This window comes from Eurosta solidaginis, chromosome 4 (genome assembly GCF_040869045.1).
Source record: "Eurosta solidaginis isolate ZX-2024a chromosome 4, ASM4086904v1, whole genome shotgun sequence".
Classification (NCBI taxonomy): Eukaryota; Metazoa; Arthropoda; class Insecta; order Diptera; family Tephritidae; genus Eurosta; species Eurosta solidaginis.
In genome coordinates this window covers 251,934,256-251,952,620 of record NC_090322.1, presented here as the reverse complement: position 1 = coordinate 251,952,620, position 18,365 = coordinate 251,934,256, and the positions used below count along the sequence as shown (strand labels likewise).

General features: G+C 42.8%; 1 protein-coding gene across 2 annotated transcripts; it reads left to right on the top strand.

Annotated features, from left to right (window-relative positions):
* Window positions 1-565: 565 nt before the first annotated feature.
* Window positions 566-18,360, top strand: LOC137251309 (farnesol dehydrogenase). Of its 2 annotated transcripts, none has more exons than XM_067785665.1 (3): window positions 566-930; window positions 9,728-9,865; window positions 9,927-18,360. In XM_067785665.1, the coding sequence occupies exons 1-3, from the start codon at window positions 598-600 to the stop codon at window positions 9,966-9,968; spliced, it is 513 nt and encodes a 170-aa protein (XP_067641766.1). In that variant the 5' UTR covers window positions 566-597; the 3' UTR covers window positions 9,969-18,360. The 2 variants fall into 2 exon arrangements, with proteins under 2 accessions (XP_067641766.1, XP_067641765.1); XM_067785664.1 differs by having other exon boundaries at window positions 566-1,173.
* The last annotated feature ends 5 nt before the right edge of the window (window positions 18,361-18,365 follow it).

Sequence of the window (18,365 nt, the reverse complement as noted above, 5' to 3'; positions counted from 1 at the left end):
ATTCTACCCTGTCGACTCTACAGCTTGGGGTTAAAATGGTTGTATGATAAGGTCCCCAACGTAAGGAAGACATCAATTTCGGATGTTTGCTCGGTATAGTGGTATATGCAAAAGTATAAATTGATGGGGTGATTCCAGACCATTGTCGTGTGTAGAACTAACGCAGCTGGGATCGTACAAGATAATTAGGCGCACCGCATGGGTTCTCATTGACAATGCTCTGTTAGGCCTTGGACTACTATAGTAGTAGCGCTTTACTTGGAGTCAGCTACTAGTCGGAAAGATCTCTGCACCTGGCTAGAGGCGGATGACGTCATCCATCAATAATATAGTTGACATCCTCCTGAACATGAATTGACGCGTCCTCGTCGCCCTCCATGTAGTTACAGCAAGAATGGCCTCCCAGCAATTACCATGAATAAAAGAGCCTAAGTGAATTGTAGGGCTTGATGCTTCCACTGCTGGGTATACAAATCTAGTAAAAATATCGATCTAAATCTGCTTAACTCAATAAATACATACATACAAATGCATCAAGCTTTGCAAGTCATTCAATTGTCATTCATTTGCTGGACGTAGAGGACGTTAACTGGACGTATGGAACGTTGGCAAGGTAAATTAGCTGTGGTCACTGGCGCTAGCGGTGGTATTGGAGCTGCTTGTGCACGCGCTTTGATAACAGCAGGCCTACGTGTGGTCGGCCTAGCACGTCGTGAAGCTAAGCTACATGAATTGAAGCAGAGTTTGCCCATAGCATTGCAACCACAATTCATACCAAGGCGTTGTGATGTTTCCAAAGAGGATCAAGTAGTAGATGTCATAAATTGGACAGAACGTATGTTGGGCGGTGCTGATGTCTTACTCAATAATGCTGGTATCACTCGTCAAACAGAGTTGGTAGCTGCAGAAAATACCGAGAAGATACGACAGGTAATCGATACAAATATAATGGCGGTATTGTGGTGTACGCGTGAGGTCTTCCGTGGTATGTTGAAACGTGGCAATGAGGGACATATTTTGATCATCAATAGCATTGCTGGACAACAGGTTTTGAATTTTATTGATGTTCTACCGAGTTTCAATATATATCCCGCAACAAAGTTTGCCATAACAGCTATGACAGAAACGTATAGGCAGGAGTTCCAATTGCATAAGAGCAAAGTGCGCGTGACGGTGAGTTTTTCGGGAATCATTTATAGAGTGAGATTATTATAAATCATTTTGCTAAAAGTCGTTATGGACATAGTAAAATCCCCAAAGGTTTTGTTTTTATATTCAGCTGAGCAGAGCTCACAGAGTATATTAATTTTGTTCGCATAACGGTACCCTGTAACGGCATAAACTAATCAATGATCTGGGCGAAAAAAGAAATTCATTTAGTCATGTCCGTCCGTCCGTAAACACGATAACTTGAGTAAATTTTGAGGTATCTTGATGCAATTTGGTATGTACGTTCCTCGGCACTCATCTCTGATCGCTATTTAAAATTAACGAAATCGGACTATAACCACGCCCACTTTTTCGATACCGAAAATTTCGAAAAACCGAAAAACTGCGAAAATTCATTACCAAGGACGGATAAAGCGATGAAACTTGGTAGGTGGGTTGACCACCTTATGACGCAGAATAGAAAATTAGTATAATTTTGGACAATGGGCGTGGCACCGCCCTATTTTAAAAGAAGGTAATTTAAAAGTTTTGCAAGCTGTAATTTGGCAGTCGTTGAAGATATCATGATGAAATTTGGCAGGAATGTTACTCCTATTACTATATGTGAGCTAAACAAAAATTAGCAAAATCGGATGACAAACATGCTCACTTAAAAAAAAAAATTTTAAAAGTAAAAAAAAAAAATTTTATATCTTTACAGTATACTAGCAGACCCGGCAGACGTTGTTCTGCCCTAAATTTGGCCTATCTGCATACATTTTAATAAGCTTTTTCCGTCTAACTCTGTCCTACCCCTCTACACTTTTTCCTAATCTTTTTATTCACTCCTCCCTCCGTCTTTTTCGCTTCATCACCATCTTCGTCTCATTCTATCTTTTTCTCAGTCTTCTTCTCTCTTATCTCTTCTATCAAGTTTTTCTCCTTCTTCATCTCTTATTGCCAGTCCCAGAGGGTGGTATGTATTTTGTTCCAGTCCCATTCCGAGTCTCTGTCCCAGTCCTAGTCCTAATCCCAGTCCCAGTCCGTCTCTGGTATACTTCCCGGAAAAAAGCACTAACATAGGCAAATTTATATACGAAATTTCAGGCAAATCGAATAGGACGTATGTAAATAGGTATGTGGGTATTATTAATTCTTGTCTTTATTTCGGCTTCGCATGCATATTTATCAGTTTTGCCAGGTTGATGCGACTAATCATATCACAATGAACTTTAGAGCTCTCAGCAACAGCTTTCATTTGATATCCATAATACACACACATTCTAGGGGTATCCGGGTCCATGTTTTGGCCTATATCTCGAGACCGTAGTCACCCAGCGGTGTAAAACTTACTCTGTACTAAAGCATACATCAACAGCTTCAATTTGATACCCATAATGTAAAAACACATTCTAGGTGTATCCGGGTCCACGTTTTGGCCTACATCTCGAGACCCCAGTCACCCAACGGCATAAAACTTACTCTGTACTAAAGCACACATTAACAGCTTCAATTTGATACCCATAATGTAAAAACACATCCTAGTGTTACCCTGATCCACGTTTTGGCCTATATATCGAGACCCTAGTCACCAATAGGTGCGAATAATACCCTGTACTAAAGCACTCATCAACAGCTTGAATTTGATACCCACAATGTAAAACATTGTCTAGGCGTTCACGGGCCCACGTTTGGCCTATATCTCCAGACCATAGTCACCCAGGGGTATGAAAATGATCCTCTACTAAATCACTCATAAACAGCTTTCATTTGTTATCCATATTGTATAAATACATTCTAGGGGTACCCGGGTCCACGTTTTGGCCTATATATCCAGACCCTAGTCACCCAGGGGTATGAAAATGATCCTCTACTAAATCACTCATAAACAGCTTTCATTTGATATCCATATTGTACACACACATTCTAGGGTACCCGGGTCCACGTTTTGGGCTACATCTCGAGATCCTAGCCTCCCAGTTGTATGAAAATTATCCTATACTATAGCACTCATCAACAGTTTTCATTTGATATCCATATTGTATAAACACATTCTAGGGGTACCCGGGTCCACGTTTTGGGCTATATCTCGAGACCCTAGCCTCCCAGTTGTATGAAAATTATCCTGTACTATAGCACTCATCAACAGCTTTCATTTGATATCCATATTGTATAAACACATTCTAGGGGTACCCGGGTCCACGTTTTGGGCTATATCTCGAGACCCTAGCCTCCCAGTTGTATGAAAATTATCCTGTACTATAGCACTCATCAAAAGCTCTCATTTGATATCCATATTGTATAAACATATTCTAGGGGTACCCGGGTCTACGTTTTGAGATATATCTCGAGACCCTAGCCTCCCAGTTGTATGAAAATTATCCTGTACTGTAGCACTCATCAACAGCTCTCATTTGATATCCATATTGTATAAACACATTCTAGGGGTACCCGGGTCCACGTTTGGCCTATATCTCGAGACCCTATTCACCAAGGGATATGAAAATTATCCTGTACGATAGCACTCATCAGCAGCTTTCATTTGATATCCATATTGTATAAACACATTCTAGGGGTACCCGGGTCCACGTTTTGGGCTATATCTCGAGACCCTAGCCTCCCAGTTGTATGAAAATTATCCTGTACTATAGCACTCATCAACAGCTTTCATTTGATATCCATATTGTATAAACACATTCTAGGGGTACCGGGTCCACGTTTTGGGCTATATTTCGAGACCCTAGCCTCCCAGTTGTATGAAAATTATCCTGTACTGTAGCACTCATCAACACCTCTCATTTGATATCCATATTGTATAAACACATTCTAGGGGTACCCGGGTCCACGTTTTGGCCTATATATCGAGACCCTAGTCACCAAGGGGTATGAAAATTATCCTGTACTATAGCACTCATCAACAGCTTTCATTTGATATCCATATTGTATAAACACATTCTAGGGGTACCCGGGTCCACGTTTTGGGCTATATCTCCAGACCCTAGCCTCCCAGTTGTATGAAAATTATCCTTTACTATAGCACTCATCAACAGCTTTCATTTGATATCCATATTGTATAAACACATTCTGGGGGTACCCGGGTCCACGTTTTGGGCTATATCTCCAGACCCTAGCCTCCCAGTTGAATGAAAATTATCCTTTACTATAGCACTCATCAACAGCTTTCATTTGATATCCATATTGTATAAACACATTCTAGGGGTACCCGGGTCCACGGTTTGGGCTATATCTCGAGACTCTAGCCTCCCGGTGGTATGAAAATTATCCTGTACTATTGCACTCATCAACAGCTTTCATTTGATATCCATATTGTATAAACACATTCTAGGCGTACCCGGGCACGTAGCGAAAAAAAGGTAGACGTTGGCCGATTCTCAGACCTAGCCAATATGCTCACAAAATTTCATGAGAATCGGTTCAGCCGTTTCGGGGGAGTTAAGCCTCTAACACGGTGACAGAAGAATTTTATATATTAGATAAGTAAATTATGTATGTCAACATTTAACTCCAGTAATGCAACAAAATACAAAAATAAAAGAAAATTTCAAAATGGGCGTGGCTCGGCCCTTTTACATTTAATTTGTCTAGAATACTTTTAATGCCATTAGTCGAACAAAAATTTACCAATCCTTGTGAAATTTAAGGGCATAGCTTCTATGACAATAACTGTTTTCTGTGAAAATGCGCGAAATCGGTTGAAGCCACGCCCAGTTTTTATACATAGTCTACCGTCTGCCCTTCCGCTCGGCCGTTAACACGATAACTTGAACAAATATCGATATATCTTTACTAAACTTAGTTCTCGTACTTATCTGAACTCACTTTATCTTGGTATGAAAAATGGCCGAAATCCGACTATGACCACGCCCACTTTTTCGATATCGAAAATTACGACAAATGAAAAAAATGCCATAATTCTATACCAAATACGAAAAAAGGGATGATTGGATTGGTTTTTTTGACGCAAAATATAACTTTAGAAAAAACTTTGTAAAATGGGTGTGACACCTACCATATTAAGTAGAAGAAAATGAAAAATTTCGGCAGGGTGAAATTAAAAGCCTTTGGAAACATGGCAGGAATAATGTTCGTGGTACTACATATATAAATAAATAAGCGGTACTCGACAGATGATGTCTGGGTCACCCTGGTCCGTATTTGTAGTCGATATCTCGAAAACGCCTTCACATATACAACTAAGGTCCACTCCCTATTAAAACCCTCATTAATACCTTTAATTTGATACCCGTATCGCACAAACACATTATTATTGAGTCACCCCTTGTCCCGGTGGTATACAGAGCCCTGGCCTATATCCCACAAAGCTGGAGAAAAACAAAAGCGGGCAGACGCACACACGAAAATGCCAAAGACTACAGGCCACTAAGCCTCACATCCTTCATGCTCAAGGTCCTTGAGAGGCTTCTGGATATATATATTAGATCAATAATGACAGGACCAAACCTGTCGAAGGCACAGCATGCTTACATGAAGGGAAGATCTACGGAGACCGCCCTCCATGAGCTAACGGGTTTTGTGGAAAGATCACTACACTACAAACAATTCACACTAGCAGCTTTCCTAGATATAGAAGGCGCCTTCAACAACATCGAAACCGGCACAATTGTGAAAGCCCTGCAAAGGGCCAGAGTTGACAACCTCATTTGTGGGTGGGCTTAATCAATGCTGGAAAACAGAACCATACAAGCGAATATGGGCTCAGTGACAATGATCCGGAAAGTGGGTAGAGGTACACCCCAGGGCGGGGTCCTCTTGCCACTACTCTGGGTCATTGCACTGAACGAGATACTACTCGAACTCGACAAGAATGGTATTAAGGCAGTAGCATACGCAGACGACGTGGGCATTGCAGTCTCGGGGGCTTTTCCCTGCACGCTAAGCGACATCCTTCAGGGTCCGCTAAGCAGGCTACACACTTGGGCGGTATCGTGCGGCCTCATCATCAACCCTAGCAAAACGGAACTGATACTGTTCAGTAACAGAACGAAAATACCAACATTTCGAGTGCCCTCACTAGATTGTACGGAACTCCCGCTCTCAACTAGAGTTAAGTACCTAGGCGTCGTAATAGACAACAAGTTAATTTGGAAACCCAATATCGAAAAAATAATAGAGAAGGCGTATATCGCATACCACTCGTGCAAGAGAATAGTCAGCAGAAATTGGGGACTAAAGCCAAAACTCATGATGTGGCTCTATACGGCGGTCATAAGGCCCATCCTGACGTACGGAGCCATAGCATGGTGGCCTGCCCTGAACAAGCAATCAACACTAAAAAGCTAGACAAAATACAAAGGGCAGCATGCGCAGGGGTAACAGGTGGACTTAGATCGTGCCCGACGGACGCACTAAATTTTATACTTAACCTGCTGCCACTGGCCCTCCACATCAGATATACAGCGATCAGCGCAGCCATCAGGCTAAGGGAGTCTAGATGCTGGACAGAAAAACGATATGGACACAGTGACATCCTAACAAAGCTCGCCAATGTGGATTCGACAATAGATTACCTCTCAAAAACACTGATCTTCGACAGAAATTACAAGGTGCAGATACCCTCTATAACGGATTGGTCGGCCGACAAAGTTGGCTGGGAGGGGGTTACCTCACTACACTGACGGATCCAAAATGGACTGCGGCGTCGGCGCAGGTGTCTTCTCCAACCAACTAAATGTCGCAATCCCCATCCGCCTTCCAAACACAGCTAGCATCTTCCAAGCAGAGCTGCAAGGAATAGAGAGGGCCAGCATCTTCCTGCTGCAGAACCGGATAGATGGTGAGGTAGTCATATACTCCGACAGTCAAGCGGCGCTAAAAGCGCTAGAATCACCGTACATATCCTCAAAAGCCGTCGATAACTGTAGGAGGGTGCTACGTGAAGCAGCTAACCAGGCGGCTATCACACTCAGCTGGGTACCCGACCACAGAACCATTGACGGCAACGAAAAAGCGGATGAAATAGCAAAGGCGGGAGCATCGTTGGACATCACGGAAGCAGTCGCGGTGCATCGACCACTCACATCAATTAAAAGATACATTCTCACCTATCTTAGGAAAAAAGCAATCCGTGATTGGTACTCTACGGACACCTGTAGAATCACCAAACTAATTTGGCCAGAGAACAACCAGAAAAGAACCGATGATCTACTAAATAGGTCTAGGCAGGAAATATACAGAATCACGGCCACTATTACAGGGCACTGGCCGTTTGGCCCGCACGCGAGTAGAATGGGTATCCCCTACAATGAGTGGTGTAGGAGCTGTAGACAGGAGGGTATCGAGGAATCGGTTACTCAATTCCTCTGCGAGTGCCCAGCCCTCGACTTAAGGGCGGTGTCAAACTGCCGCATCAAGGACATCAGTAGGTTTGTAGTTTTAACCAAGTGGTTTGAGTAAAGCATTACGCAGGGCACATCAGCCAACATATAATTGGTTCCAGGAGAAAGTGCATCAAAATGTCGCCTAGAGCGCTACTTGGGCCTGACTCCATAGCCGGGCAGCACAGCAACTAACCAACCAACCCCTGGTCCACCTTTATGGCGATATCTCGAAAAGGCAGCCACCTATAGAATTAAGGTCCACTCCCTTTTAAAAAAACTCTCACACCTTTCATTTGATACCCATGTCATACAAACACATTCCAGGGTTACCGTAGGTTCATTTTCCTACATGGTGATTTTCCCTTATTTGACAAAATACGTCACCCTTGATCTACAATTTGGTCGATATTTCCCAAACGTATGTGATATGGAATTAAAAACCCTACGAAACCAACGCAGCTAAGCTCTCAGCTGAGTATGTAATGTTCGGTTACACCCGAACTTAGCCTTCCTTACTTGTTCTTGTTGCCTTTATATGCACATTTGGAGTTTTCACAAGCTTTTGGTGAAGTTAAATTAGGGGCTAAAAGCTACAACGCTAGGCACAGGTATGATTTGGGCTTTGTCGCAGTCTGATTTAGCACTCAGTTAATCCCTGGTCAAGTAGAGGTTTCAAAAACGCCCACTGAATAAAGAGACCGTATTTATGTGTTAAGCTGTAGGAGCTTTAGGCGGACATCAACATAGTCAAGCGAATTAAAACACAGTGGTTGCGTTGGCTAGACCATGTTATGCGAATGAAAGATGATGCCCCACCAAAAAGGTTGGGGCGCTACCAATTAGCGCCTGTTGGCCCATATAAGAAACGACTGGAATACACACACTCTGTGGGTACCAAGAAAGCGGGGAGCGAGAGAGCTAATTGAATAAGATTCTTAGTATAGGGCAGGTGGTGTCTTGCCCATACGATCACATCATTAGTAGTGGGCAACAATTGAGCAGACGATCGCGGGAGAGGCCGAACGACTGTGGCGGCCAACGGTCATAGTAAGATTATGGCGAGAGAAGCGGAATCGAACCAGCAGGGGGGACCACCTGAACTGGAATAGTTGGATGACGGTATGATAACCGGCGGCCAAGGGTCGGAGCAGCACCCAAGAGTATTGCAGCGACTGAGCGACGGTATGAAATCGGACGGTAGTAGTAGAGCGGCAACCAAGAGCGGTAGTGGGACGTCGGGCTAAGGAGGCAGGATGGGAGTGTTGGTGATGATGTGTGGGCGCGGGAGGCTTAGTTTTTACCTTTTGTGGAGGTCACTTCTCAAGGAGTAGCCGGAAGAAGCTCATTCAGCGGGGTCTTCATCTAAAAAAAAAAAGTATAAGAGCTTGGGTTAATGCTGGCTATATTTGCATGATATATAGACGATGCCGATGCGAGACTGGATTGTACCAACTGGACTCCCGCAGACCGATCCGTGGGTCGAGACTCTCTTCACCTTAACAGGGATGGCAAGGTAGGGGGAAATACTGAAGATATACCAGAGGTGAGGATGAAGATGAAGTGGGAAAGAAGAGGAAAAATGGAAAGGAAACTCACACAGCAACGAAATTCCAGGTTGAAAAGAAAAAGTCAGAGAAAAAGAAATATAGGGAAATAGGAACAGTTAGGGAAATGGTTAGAGATAGGGATAATCGGAAGCTATAAAGAGAGACAGTTGAGGCGAAGATGGAGAGCAGGAAGAAAAACAAGGTCAATAAAGTGGGAGGAGTGAAAAGAAAAAGTGATAGACAAAGGGCTGAAAGATTGGGAAAACAAGAAGAAGGCATTCCCGCCGTGGAAAGAGAGTGGTTTACGGAGAGCAAAATGGAAGCAAAGAGGATGGAGAGCAAAAAGAAGACAAAAGGCAAATGGCATCAAAAAGAATAGAATGAAGGAGTCTGAAAAGACTCAAAAAGGAGAGTGCGGTGAATGGAAGGGGGGGAGAGAACGAGGCATAGGTAAAAGAAAGAAAAATGAAAAAAAGAAAAGTTATTTTGCCAACTATAAACTGGGAATAAATTTATTACAGAAGACTTAAAAGTAATGCAAACACGACTCTAAAGAGAGTTCGACAGAAACTTAGGTCGTCGATCGTATTTCGGTTGAATACACCTTCAGCTCACTCACACATACACACACTTATTCACAATTCCGTTTATTTCTCTTTTTTCATACGAAAGGGTATTTGCCCAGGGGCCGTAAATACAAATATATTTCCCCAGGAAATTCAATTCTATGTAAAAGATATGGCACGTTTACAGCCAGAAAATATAGCCGATGCAGTTTTGTATGCACTTCGAACTCCACCGCATGTACAGGTGGGTGAATGAAAAAAAAAAAATAAAATAAAATTGAAAAATATTTTAATGTCGTTTACAGGTGCATGAGATAACTTTGAAGCCGATGGGTGAAATTTTTTAAAGAAGATCTAAATCATGGCGGAACGATACAAGGTGGCAGCATAGTGACATACCTACAAACATAAATAAAAGTTCCATGTACTTTGTTTTTGTAAATTCCATTGACAAATGTCAAAATCGTACTGCGCCGATACTGGTTCATGTATCAAATCAAAAAAAAAAAGTTTAATATCAGCTGTGCCGTGCTACCACCTTGTATGGTTCCGCCATGATCTAAATACTGCTATTGTTCTTCTTCTTCATAATGAATAAATGTCATTCTTAGTTTTTAGTCCGAAGAAAAAAAATTTTTTTTTTTAAATTTTTAAAAATCCGGAAACCATTGTAAACCATTGCTCAAAATGTTCACACACACACACACAAATATTACTAACGTACATACATATTACGAAATTCTAAAGGAAAATTCAAATTTTAAACAGACATAAACTGTGATCTGGAAGGACAACGTTATCCAGCGACAAGAGAAAGCGTACATTGCATTATATACGTGTAAAAGAGCCATTGGCAAGAAATGGGGACTCACCCCCAACATATGCAGATGGATTTATACCGCGATTATCAGACCCATACTGCTGCATGGAGTAGTCGTATGGTGGCCAGCCTTGAGCAATGCGTCAAACCTAAACTTGTTGGGTAAAGTCCACAGATCCAGCATGATAAGCATAAGCGGGGCTCTAAGAACAACGCCTAGTGAAGCTCTTCAGGTCATTCTTGACATCCTTCCATTGGATCTGGCTCATCGAGCAGCGGCAACGTCAGCCCTGCGTCTAAGGGAGTTGTCGTGTTGGAACAACAAGACCACAGGACACTCAAGTATACTAAACAAATACAGTTTTCTCCCTTTTAGCACGGATCGCTGTGCGACCACAACAGTTGCGGAAACCAACTTTAAGATAAACATACCCAGCAGGGATGACTGGACGGAGTCGGATAAGTGCCTTGCTATGAGCAACAGCATTTCCATATACACGCACGGCTCCAAGCTAAACGGTAGAGTTGGAGGTGGAGTATACTCAAGGGACCTTGACCTCCAGCTCTCATTCAGACTACCCGACCACTGCAGTGTATTCCAGGCAGAAGTTGCAGCCATAATGGAAGCCGCAGCTAGGATAGGGACATACAATGTCGGCAAAGAAATTTTTATCTTCAGCGAAAGCCAAGCTGCCATAAAATCTTTGGGCTCCCACTCGCTCAATTCAGAACTAGCACTAAACTGTCGCCGATCTCTTCAAGAGATGGCTCAACAGAACCGTGTACACCTCACATGGGTCCCTGGATATAGGGATATCGAGGGAAACTGCATTGCAGATGAACTCGCTAGGCAGGGTACAACCAAGCAGGTTCTTCCTGGACAAGAACGCTTAGGTATGCCCCTGTCCACATGCAAGCTAATGCTAAAAGAGCACATCTACCGTCAAGCCGACGAAAGATGGCTACAAACACCGGGGTGTCGAACATCGAAAGAAACCTGGCCTAAATGGGATCCTAAAAGGTCCTGTCACGTGTACAACCTAAGAAGGGATACAATTTCCACACTTGTGGGGGCACTAACGGGTCATTGCCTCATAGGTAGGCATGCAGAAAGGCTAGGAGCGCCTTATCGTCGTTTCTGTAGGAGTTGTAAAGAGGATGAGGAGGAGGAAACGGTGGTTCACCTCATTTGCAACTGCCCAGCACTAAGCGGAGCACGGCAGCGCTTTCTGGGAGCTCCATTTCTTGATAATATGAGTCAGGTTGTGGAGCATGACGTCAAGGACCTGGTAGCTTTCATCAGATCCTCAAAATGGTTCGAAGAGGAAAGGTAACGGTGTTTTTCGTGGTATCACAACGGGCCTAGTACTACTGGCCAAAGTGTGCCACCCTAACCTAACCTAACCTAAACTGTGATCATTTTGTTATCTAAAGCATTTAGGACACGTTATTTGCAGTAATTAACAGAAAATGCTTTCTTATATTCAAGTCATTAGTTATTTTTTCTACATTTATCTTTAATATATTGATACAAAGCTTGAAGGTATGTATATTGATGCAATGCAACTCTGGTTTTCCTGCTGTTCTTCATTCCACTCTATTGGGCTGTCTTTAAGCTGCCGGAAACTTTTGTACCAAATCTTCCGGATATAAAAAGCAGACAAATTTCGTACAAAGACCATGTAATTGTCCAAATTTTCTGCGAAGTTCAGCTCATTCGCACGGCAGTTCGGTCCTAGAGGCCTTATCTTATGGAAGACTTGGACGCAGTCAGCCATGTCAGGTTAGGTTAGGTTAGGTGGTAGCTGCCCTGATAAGGAAAGCTCATTTGGACAACACGAAGGCCCGTTGTGATACCACATACACCAAAAATAACGGTGACGTAGATCTAGCTACTTAGAGAATCGTTGGATAATCCCTCGGGAGATCCAAGTGAGTCGCGACCGAAGTACTTTCGCCTAGTTCTGGCAAAAGCTGGGCAATCAAGTATAAAGCGATTTGGCGATTCCACCTCATCATCCTCCATATAGCTGCAGCAGGATGGAGTTTCCATTATATTGAGATGTACCGCATGGATACCCATGGGACAGTGCCCTGTCAAAACCCCAATGACCATTGATAGGTGAGCCTTAGTGAACCCAATTATTTCAGCAGACCTCCTGCCATCCACTTTCGGCCATAAAGATCTTGCTACCCTGCAAGACGTGGTGTCCGCCCAACGTTTGCTGAGCTGACTCGAGGCTGTTTGCTGTGCAACTTCAGGATATCTTAGGTGCTATACAAAACCACCACGGCGGAGATATGAGCTGAGTTTTCTTAGAGGACGGGTTAGAAAGATTTCTACGCTAGATATGGGGAGCACATATAGGTATCTGTTGAGGATCTATAAACGTGAACGAAACAAGCTTAATAGAGTATCATGATAAAATTTATGTTCAGATATCGAGTCCTCGAGCGAAACAGCTAGGTCGAGGAAAGTTCAATCAAAACTGAAAAAGTACAGGGGCTGATAAAGAGAACAAGGATTTGTTACGTAATAGTGAAGAGTCCCACGAGCCGCTTCTAATACCTATCTTCTGAATACGGAGCGTACAATACCACGGTTCGTGACGGAAAACAATATGTAATGGGAGTTATTATTAGAAGCAGTAACCTGGAAACTTTTTTATATATGACAAGAGAGCACACTTTTTTTATAACTAAAGATATGGTGTTTCCATTTGGCTGTCAAACGAGAATATGGCCAAATTCAACTTATGTGAGGTCTTCATTGACCAGCCAATTCCAAGAAATGAGTGGAGCGCTTTGTTTGTATTATTATATCCGTCTAGACGACTGAGAGTTAATTGAGCAGCAAAAGGGAAACGTTCCAAATTTAAGTAAATATATATATATGTATATATTGTGACGAATATAAGCATCACTAAGCTGATACTAAGGGTGGAGCCGTGTGTAGAAGTCCACGAAAGTGGGGAAAGCTTCTGACCATCATTCTTTTGCATGCGGTTCAAGCATCTCACTACTGCCGGTCGCTTGCGACCAAGTATCCTCTGGGTAGCCGCTAAACGGATGTGCGCTAGTGTGGGAAGGCGACAACCTGGCTAGGCCACTCTGATATAATCCCGTTAAGGGCTAGCCGGGGAGATCTCATCGGCAGCATCTGTACACCTCTAGGTACGGCTGCAAGCGGGCGTCTGTCTTGGAGCAAGCGGCTCGCTATATAAACGTGCAAGTTATATTTTCGGCCCCGCTGAGCGCGTTGTGCGCTGGGCTTGGGACCCGCCACGTAAAACCATACTCCAATGAAATGTACCAACAAGCCTCGGATAAATACACTCTCTATTGAACGTCCGCTCCCTGAATGGGATTGGTGCAGATGCCCGGCTGGTTGATGTCCTCGTCAAAGCAAAATCTGATATCACCGCCATCCAAGAAATGCTTTGGACGAAGCAAGGAAGAAAGAAGATCAAAAAATGTGACATCTATTGGAGTGGTCATACGAATAAGCGTAGTTTCGGCGTCGGATTAGTGGTGGGAGAGAGACTTTGTCGCCAAGTTCTGACGTTCACGCCTGTGGACGAGCGTCTCACCGCTATCCGAAGAAAAGCAAAATTGCTTAATATATCATTCATCTGCGCCCATGCGCCGACAGAGGAGAAAGACGATGAGGTGAAAAATACTTTTTATGAACAATTAGAACGCACATACGAGCGCTGCCCCCGTAATGATATAAAAGTCGTGCTTGGCGACTTTAACGCCAGCGTGGGCAAAGAAGGTGTTTTTGGCCCTACAGTCGGAAAGTTCAGCCTACACAATGAACTTCTCCTAACGGACTGAGGCTGATTGACTTTGCCGGTTCTCGAAACATGGTCATATCCAGCACGTGGTTCATTCATAAAAATATACGTCAAGCTACATGGCTGTCTCCTGATCAAAATACTCGCAATCAGATCGATCACGTTGTGATAGACTAACGGCATGCCTCCAGTGTTTTATATGTGCACACTATCCGAGGACCTAACATTGACTCGGACCATTATCTCGTTGCAGTCAAAATACGCACCCGCCTCAGCGCAGCTAAAACCAAGAAACAAAAAACACAAAGAAAGCTAGACGTCGAAAAGCTTCAATCACAACAGACTGCCATGATTTAGCAACTCGACTCTCATACTTGCTCTCTGAGAACACAACTCAGCCCGAAGGAATACAGGAGAAGTGGGAGCATATCTCCAGAGCTCTTCGTACTGCCGCCGAGGAAAAAATTGGTTACCGGCGGTCACGAAAAAATAACTGGTACGATGAAGAATGCCGCGTTGCAAACGAAAGAAAATACGCTGCCAACAGGGCTACGTTAAAAGCGAGCGCAACAAGAGGAGTGTGTGAACGCTATCGTGAGTTGAAAAGGGAAGCGAGACGCCTTTTCAGGAAAAAAAGCAGAAACAGAAAGGCGTTAGTGCGAGGAGCTTGAGCTGCTAGCCACCAGGAGTAACGCCCGAAAATTTTACCAAAAAATACGGCGACAGACGGAAGGCTTTAAGACCGGGGCAAACTCCTGTAGGAACGAAAACGGCGACCTTGTAACTGATGTCCCGAGAGTGCTTAGATTATGGACGGAACACTTCTCTGCTCTTCTAAATGGAGGCAGCGATTCACCGCGCAGAGATGACGAACCCGATCCGGCAATCGATGATTATGGTATATATGTTCCCCGTCCGATTATGACAAAGTTAGAATAGATAATCAGATTGAAAAACAACAAGGCCATGGGCGCTGATGGATTGCCTGTGGAGCTATTCAAGTACGGCGGCGAGGAGTTGGTAAGGCGAATGCAGCAGCTTCGCAAAATATGGGCGGACAAGTGCATGCCCGACGATTGGAATCTAAGTGTTTTTGCCCAGTCCACAAGAAGGGGGATACTTCAAAATGCACCAACTATCGTGGAATCAGCCTTCCTAATATCGCATATAAGGTCCTTTCAAGTGTATTGTGCGAAAGATTGAAGCCCACCTTGAACCGGCTGATTGAACCTTATCAGTGCGGCTTCAGACCTGGTAAATCTACCATCGACCAGATTTTCACAATGCGCCAAATCTTGGAAAAAAACCGTGAAAAGAGAATCGACACAAATCACCTCTTCGTCGATTTTAAAGCCGAGACAGCATGAAAAGGGGCTGCCTATATGCCGCTGTGTCTGAATTTGGTTTCCCCGCAAAACTTATACGGCTGTGCAAAATGACGCTGAGCAACACCATCAGCTCAGTTAGAATTGGGAAGGACCTCTCCGAGCCGTTCGAAACTAAACGAGGTTTCAGACCCCCTATCACGCAATATAATAATGCTACTTTGGATTAGGTAGGCAATTGAAAAGTAAAGTCCCCTCTCGGCGAACGGAAATTATACTCTACAAGTCACTTATTGTACCGTCCTGCTATATGGGGCAGAAGCATGGACCATGACAACAGCAGATGAAGCGGTTTTGGGAGTGTTCGAGAGAAAAGTACTTCGAAAAATTTACGGACCTCTACGCTTTGGCGATGGCGAGTACCGAAGAAGATTTAATGATGAGCTGTACGAGCTTTACGCAGACATCCACATAGTCCAACGAATTAAAACGCAGCGGCTGCGCTGGCCAGGCCATGTTATGCGAATGAAAGATGATGGGCCGGCCAAGAAAGTGTTTCTATCGGAACCCGCCTATGGAAGCAGAGGCAGAGGGCGGCCCCCACTCCGTGGCAAGGACCAGGTAGAAAACGATTTAAACTCTCTTGGTGTGACCAATTGGCGCCGGTTGGCGGAGCGAAAGAGCGCCTGGCGCGCCATATTGATCGGCCATAACCGTTTAGACGGTTAAGCGCCAATTAAGTAAGTAAGCTGATACTAAATAAATAATCACGTAACAATAAAAAACACGAAGCAGCCACTCGTATATACATGAACACATCAATCATCATTTACACACATATATAAAAGGCAACGAAGAGATAACTAACACACAGATGTAGTCATCAGCCGAAGTTGTTACTCACACATGCACACGCATTTATGTAGCTCAATTACCAAGCAGGAGATATAGCAATTCTAGAAGGCGAAACGTCTAGACTTTAGTAGAAATATACGAATGAAGCAACGGAGAATATAAAAGCAGCGCAAGCTGAGTAGTCAGTGTCAGTTTTGATTTAACCCTTTCGATCCGACTTTTGCAGAATGTATATGGAAACACAATTTTTGAATATTTAAAGTTGAGATAGGTCAGTAAATATGTGGCAGCATGATGATAGCGGTATTTTTTGTCTACAATGATATTTAAGGGTGGGACTGATGGGTCCCAATAATGTTTTATAATGGGACATATATATCCCATACGTATTTATTACGCATGTATGCATAAAATTTTTTTTAGACAATAAAATAATTATTTATGCAGCTTTTTATTGAATTCAGTATAAAAAAGTAAAATATTTCATTTTGTACGTAAGTTCATACATAGTATTTTAAAATTATATGCAAAGAGCACAAAATAATTTATAAATGAGCAGAAACAAAACAGTTTTTACAAAAAGCCAAATTACAAGCTTTGCAAATAATTTACGTTCTTTTCTAAATTTTCCTGTGGACATATGTGGCACATAGACGCCCCGTATTTTCTTGGATCGGCAAATGATCGCCAACGTTTTTCATATTCCTCAAGCTGCTTGATCGCCTTCCCTGCCGACGAGATCTTTTGTAGTTGGTGGTCTCTCCTTTTGCAACAAAGGACTCAGCAAGTTGTACTATAAAGTCCAGAAAAGCTAGTTTTTTTGATGCACCTTCGAGTGAATAATCCACGCATTTACAGCACACATCATTAGAACGCGATAAAAGACTTTCTTCCACCATTTGGTTGACCTATGATCAGTATAAATGCCATTACAGAAATGCATCCAATCACTATATCAACTTCAGCAGCATATGTACAAGCTATTCTTTGCCGTTTAGCCTTTCATCTAAGCATTATAGCTATCCTCTCGTTTGTGCACTGTGCAATATATTGTGACAAACTTTTTGGAAAGATTTTACTCAATATATCATATGGTGTTGCAAGGCATAAAATGTTCTCTACGGTTTTGCAATTTTCTTTGTAGGAAAGAGTCACTAGGAGAGCCCCAAATAATAACTTCTGGACTAGAGACATCTGCTGTCACTTACTGATCGTTCAGGGTAGCATCCTTATCCGAGCAGCCTTTTTCTGAGCCACTTCAGTCAACTTCAGTGTCACTGTTACTTTCCGAGGGATCGTAAAGGCTATCGCTTCCACTACTAAAATCAGTACCTGGCAGACTCTCGTTCTGCTGGTCTTCCAGGATATCTGCGATTTCATTTTCACTTAGTTTTGTGGCCATTTACAGTTCCTAAAAGAAATTAACATTAAACATATATAGGGTCGAAAAATATCTACTGGGACATTAATGTCCCATCAAAAAATACTGCAGGGACATAAGCGTCCCAAAGTAAATAAATATCAAAAATCTTTGGAAATAAACAATTAAATATATATTTTGTAACTTACCATAATCAAATTTAGGTTCCGATTTAAAAACAGTAAGGAATTAAAGCATTTGAACAATTATTTTAAGGACAAGAACGCAATTAGCACTAGTTTCTTTGCGCACTGTCAACAAATTAATGAGAAAAAACAAAAAAAAATGCCTAAGAACGTGCATGTTTGTAAAGATGTAAATAACCACATAAACTAATATTTGGGACTTATTTGCGCCACTTTAAGTAACTTATACGAGATTTAGGAACTTACAAACTTTTCGTGGGACAATAGTATCCCTGGAGGGTCGAAAGGGTTAAACACGCTATTGGTTGTGAAGTATAATTGTGAAGTACTAATCCCAAAGTAATCTAAATAAAGACCATTTTACAATACAGAATAATGGAG

Bases quoted from the DNA above. Each gene is read 5' to 3' on its own strand.
- LOC137251309 (XM_067785664.1), top strand. From the start codon at position 598: ATGGAACGTTGGCAAGGTAAATTAGCTGTGGTCACTGGCGCTAGCGGT. The intron at 1,174-9,727 runs GTGAGTTTTTCG...TTCATACGAAAG, and splicing joins AGAGCAAAGTGCGCGTGACG to GGTATTTGCCCAGGGGCCGT. The intron at 9,866-9,926 runs GTGGGTGAATGA...TGTCGTTTACAG, and splicing joins GAACTCCACCGCATGTACAG to GTGCATGAGATAACTTTGAA.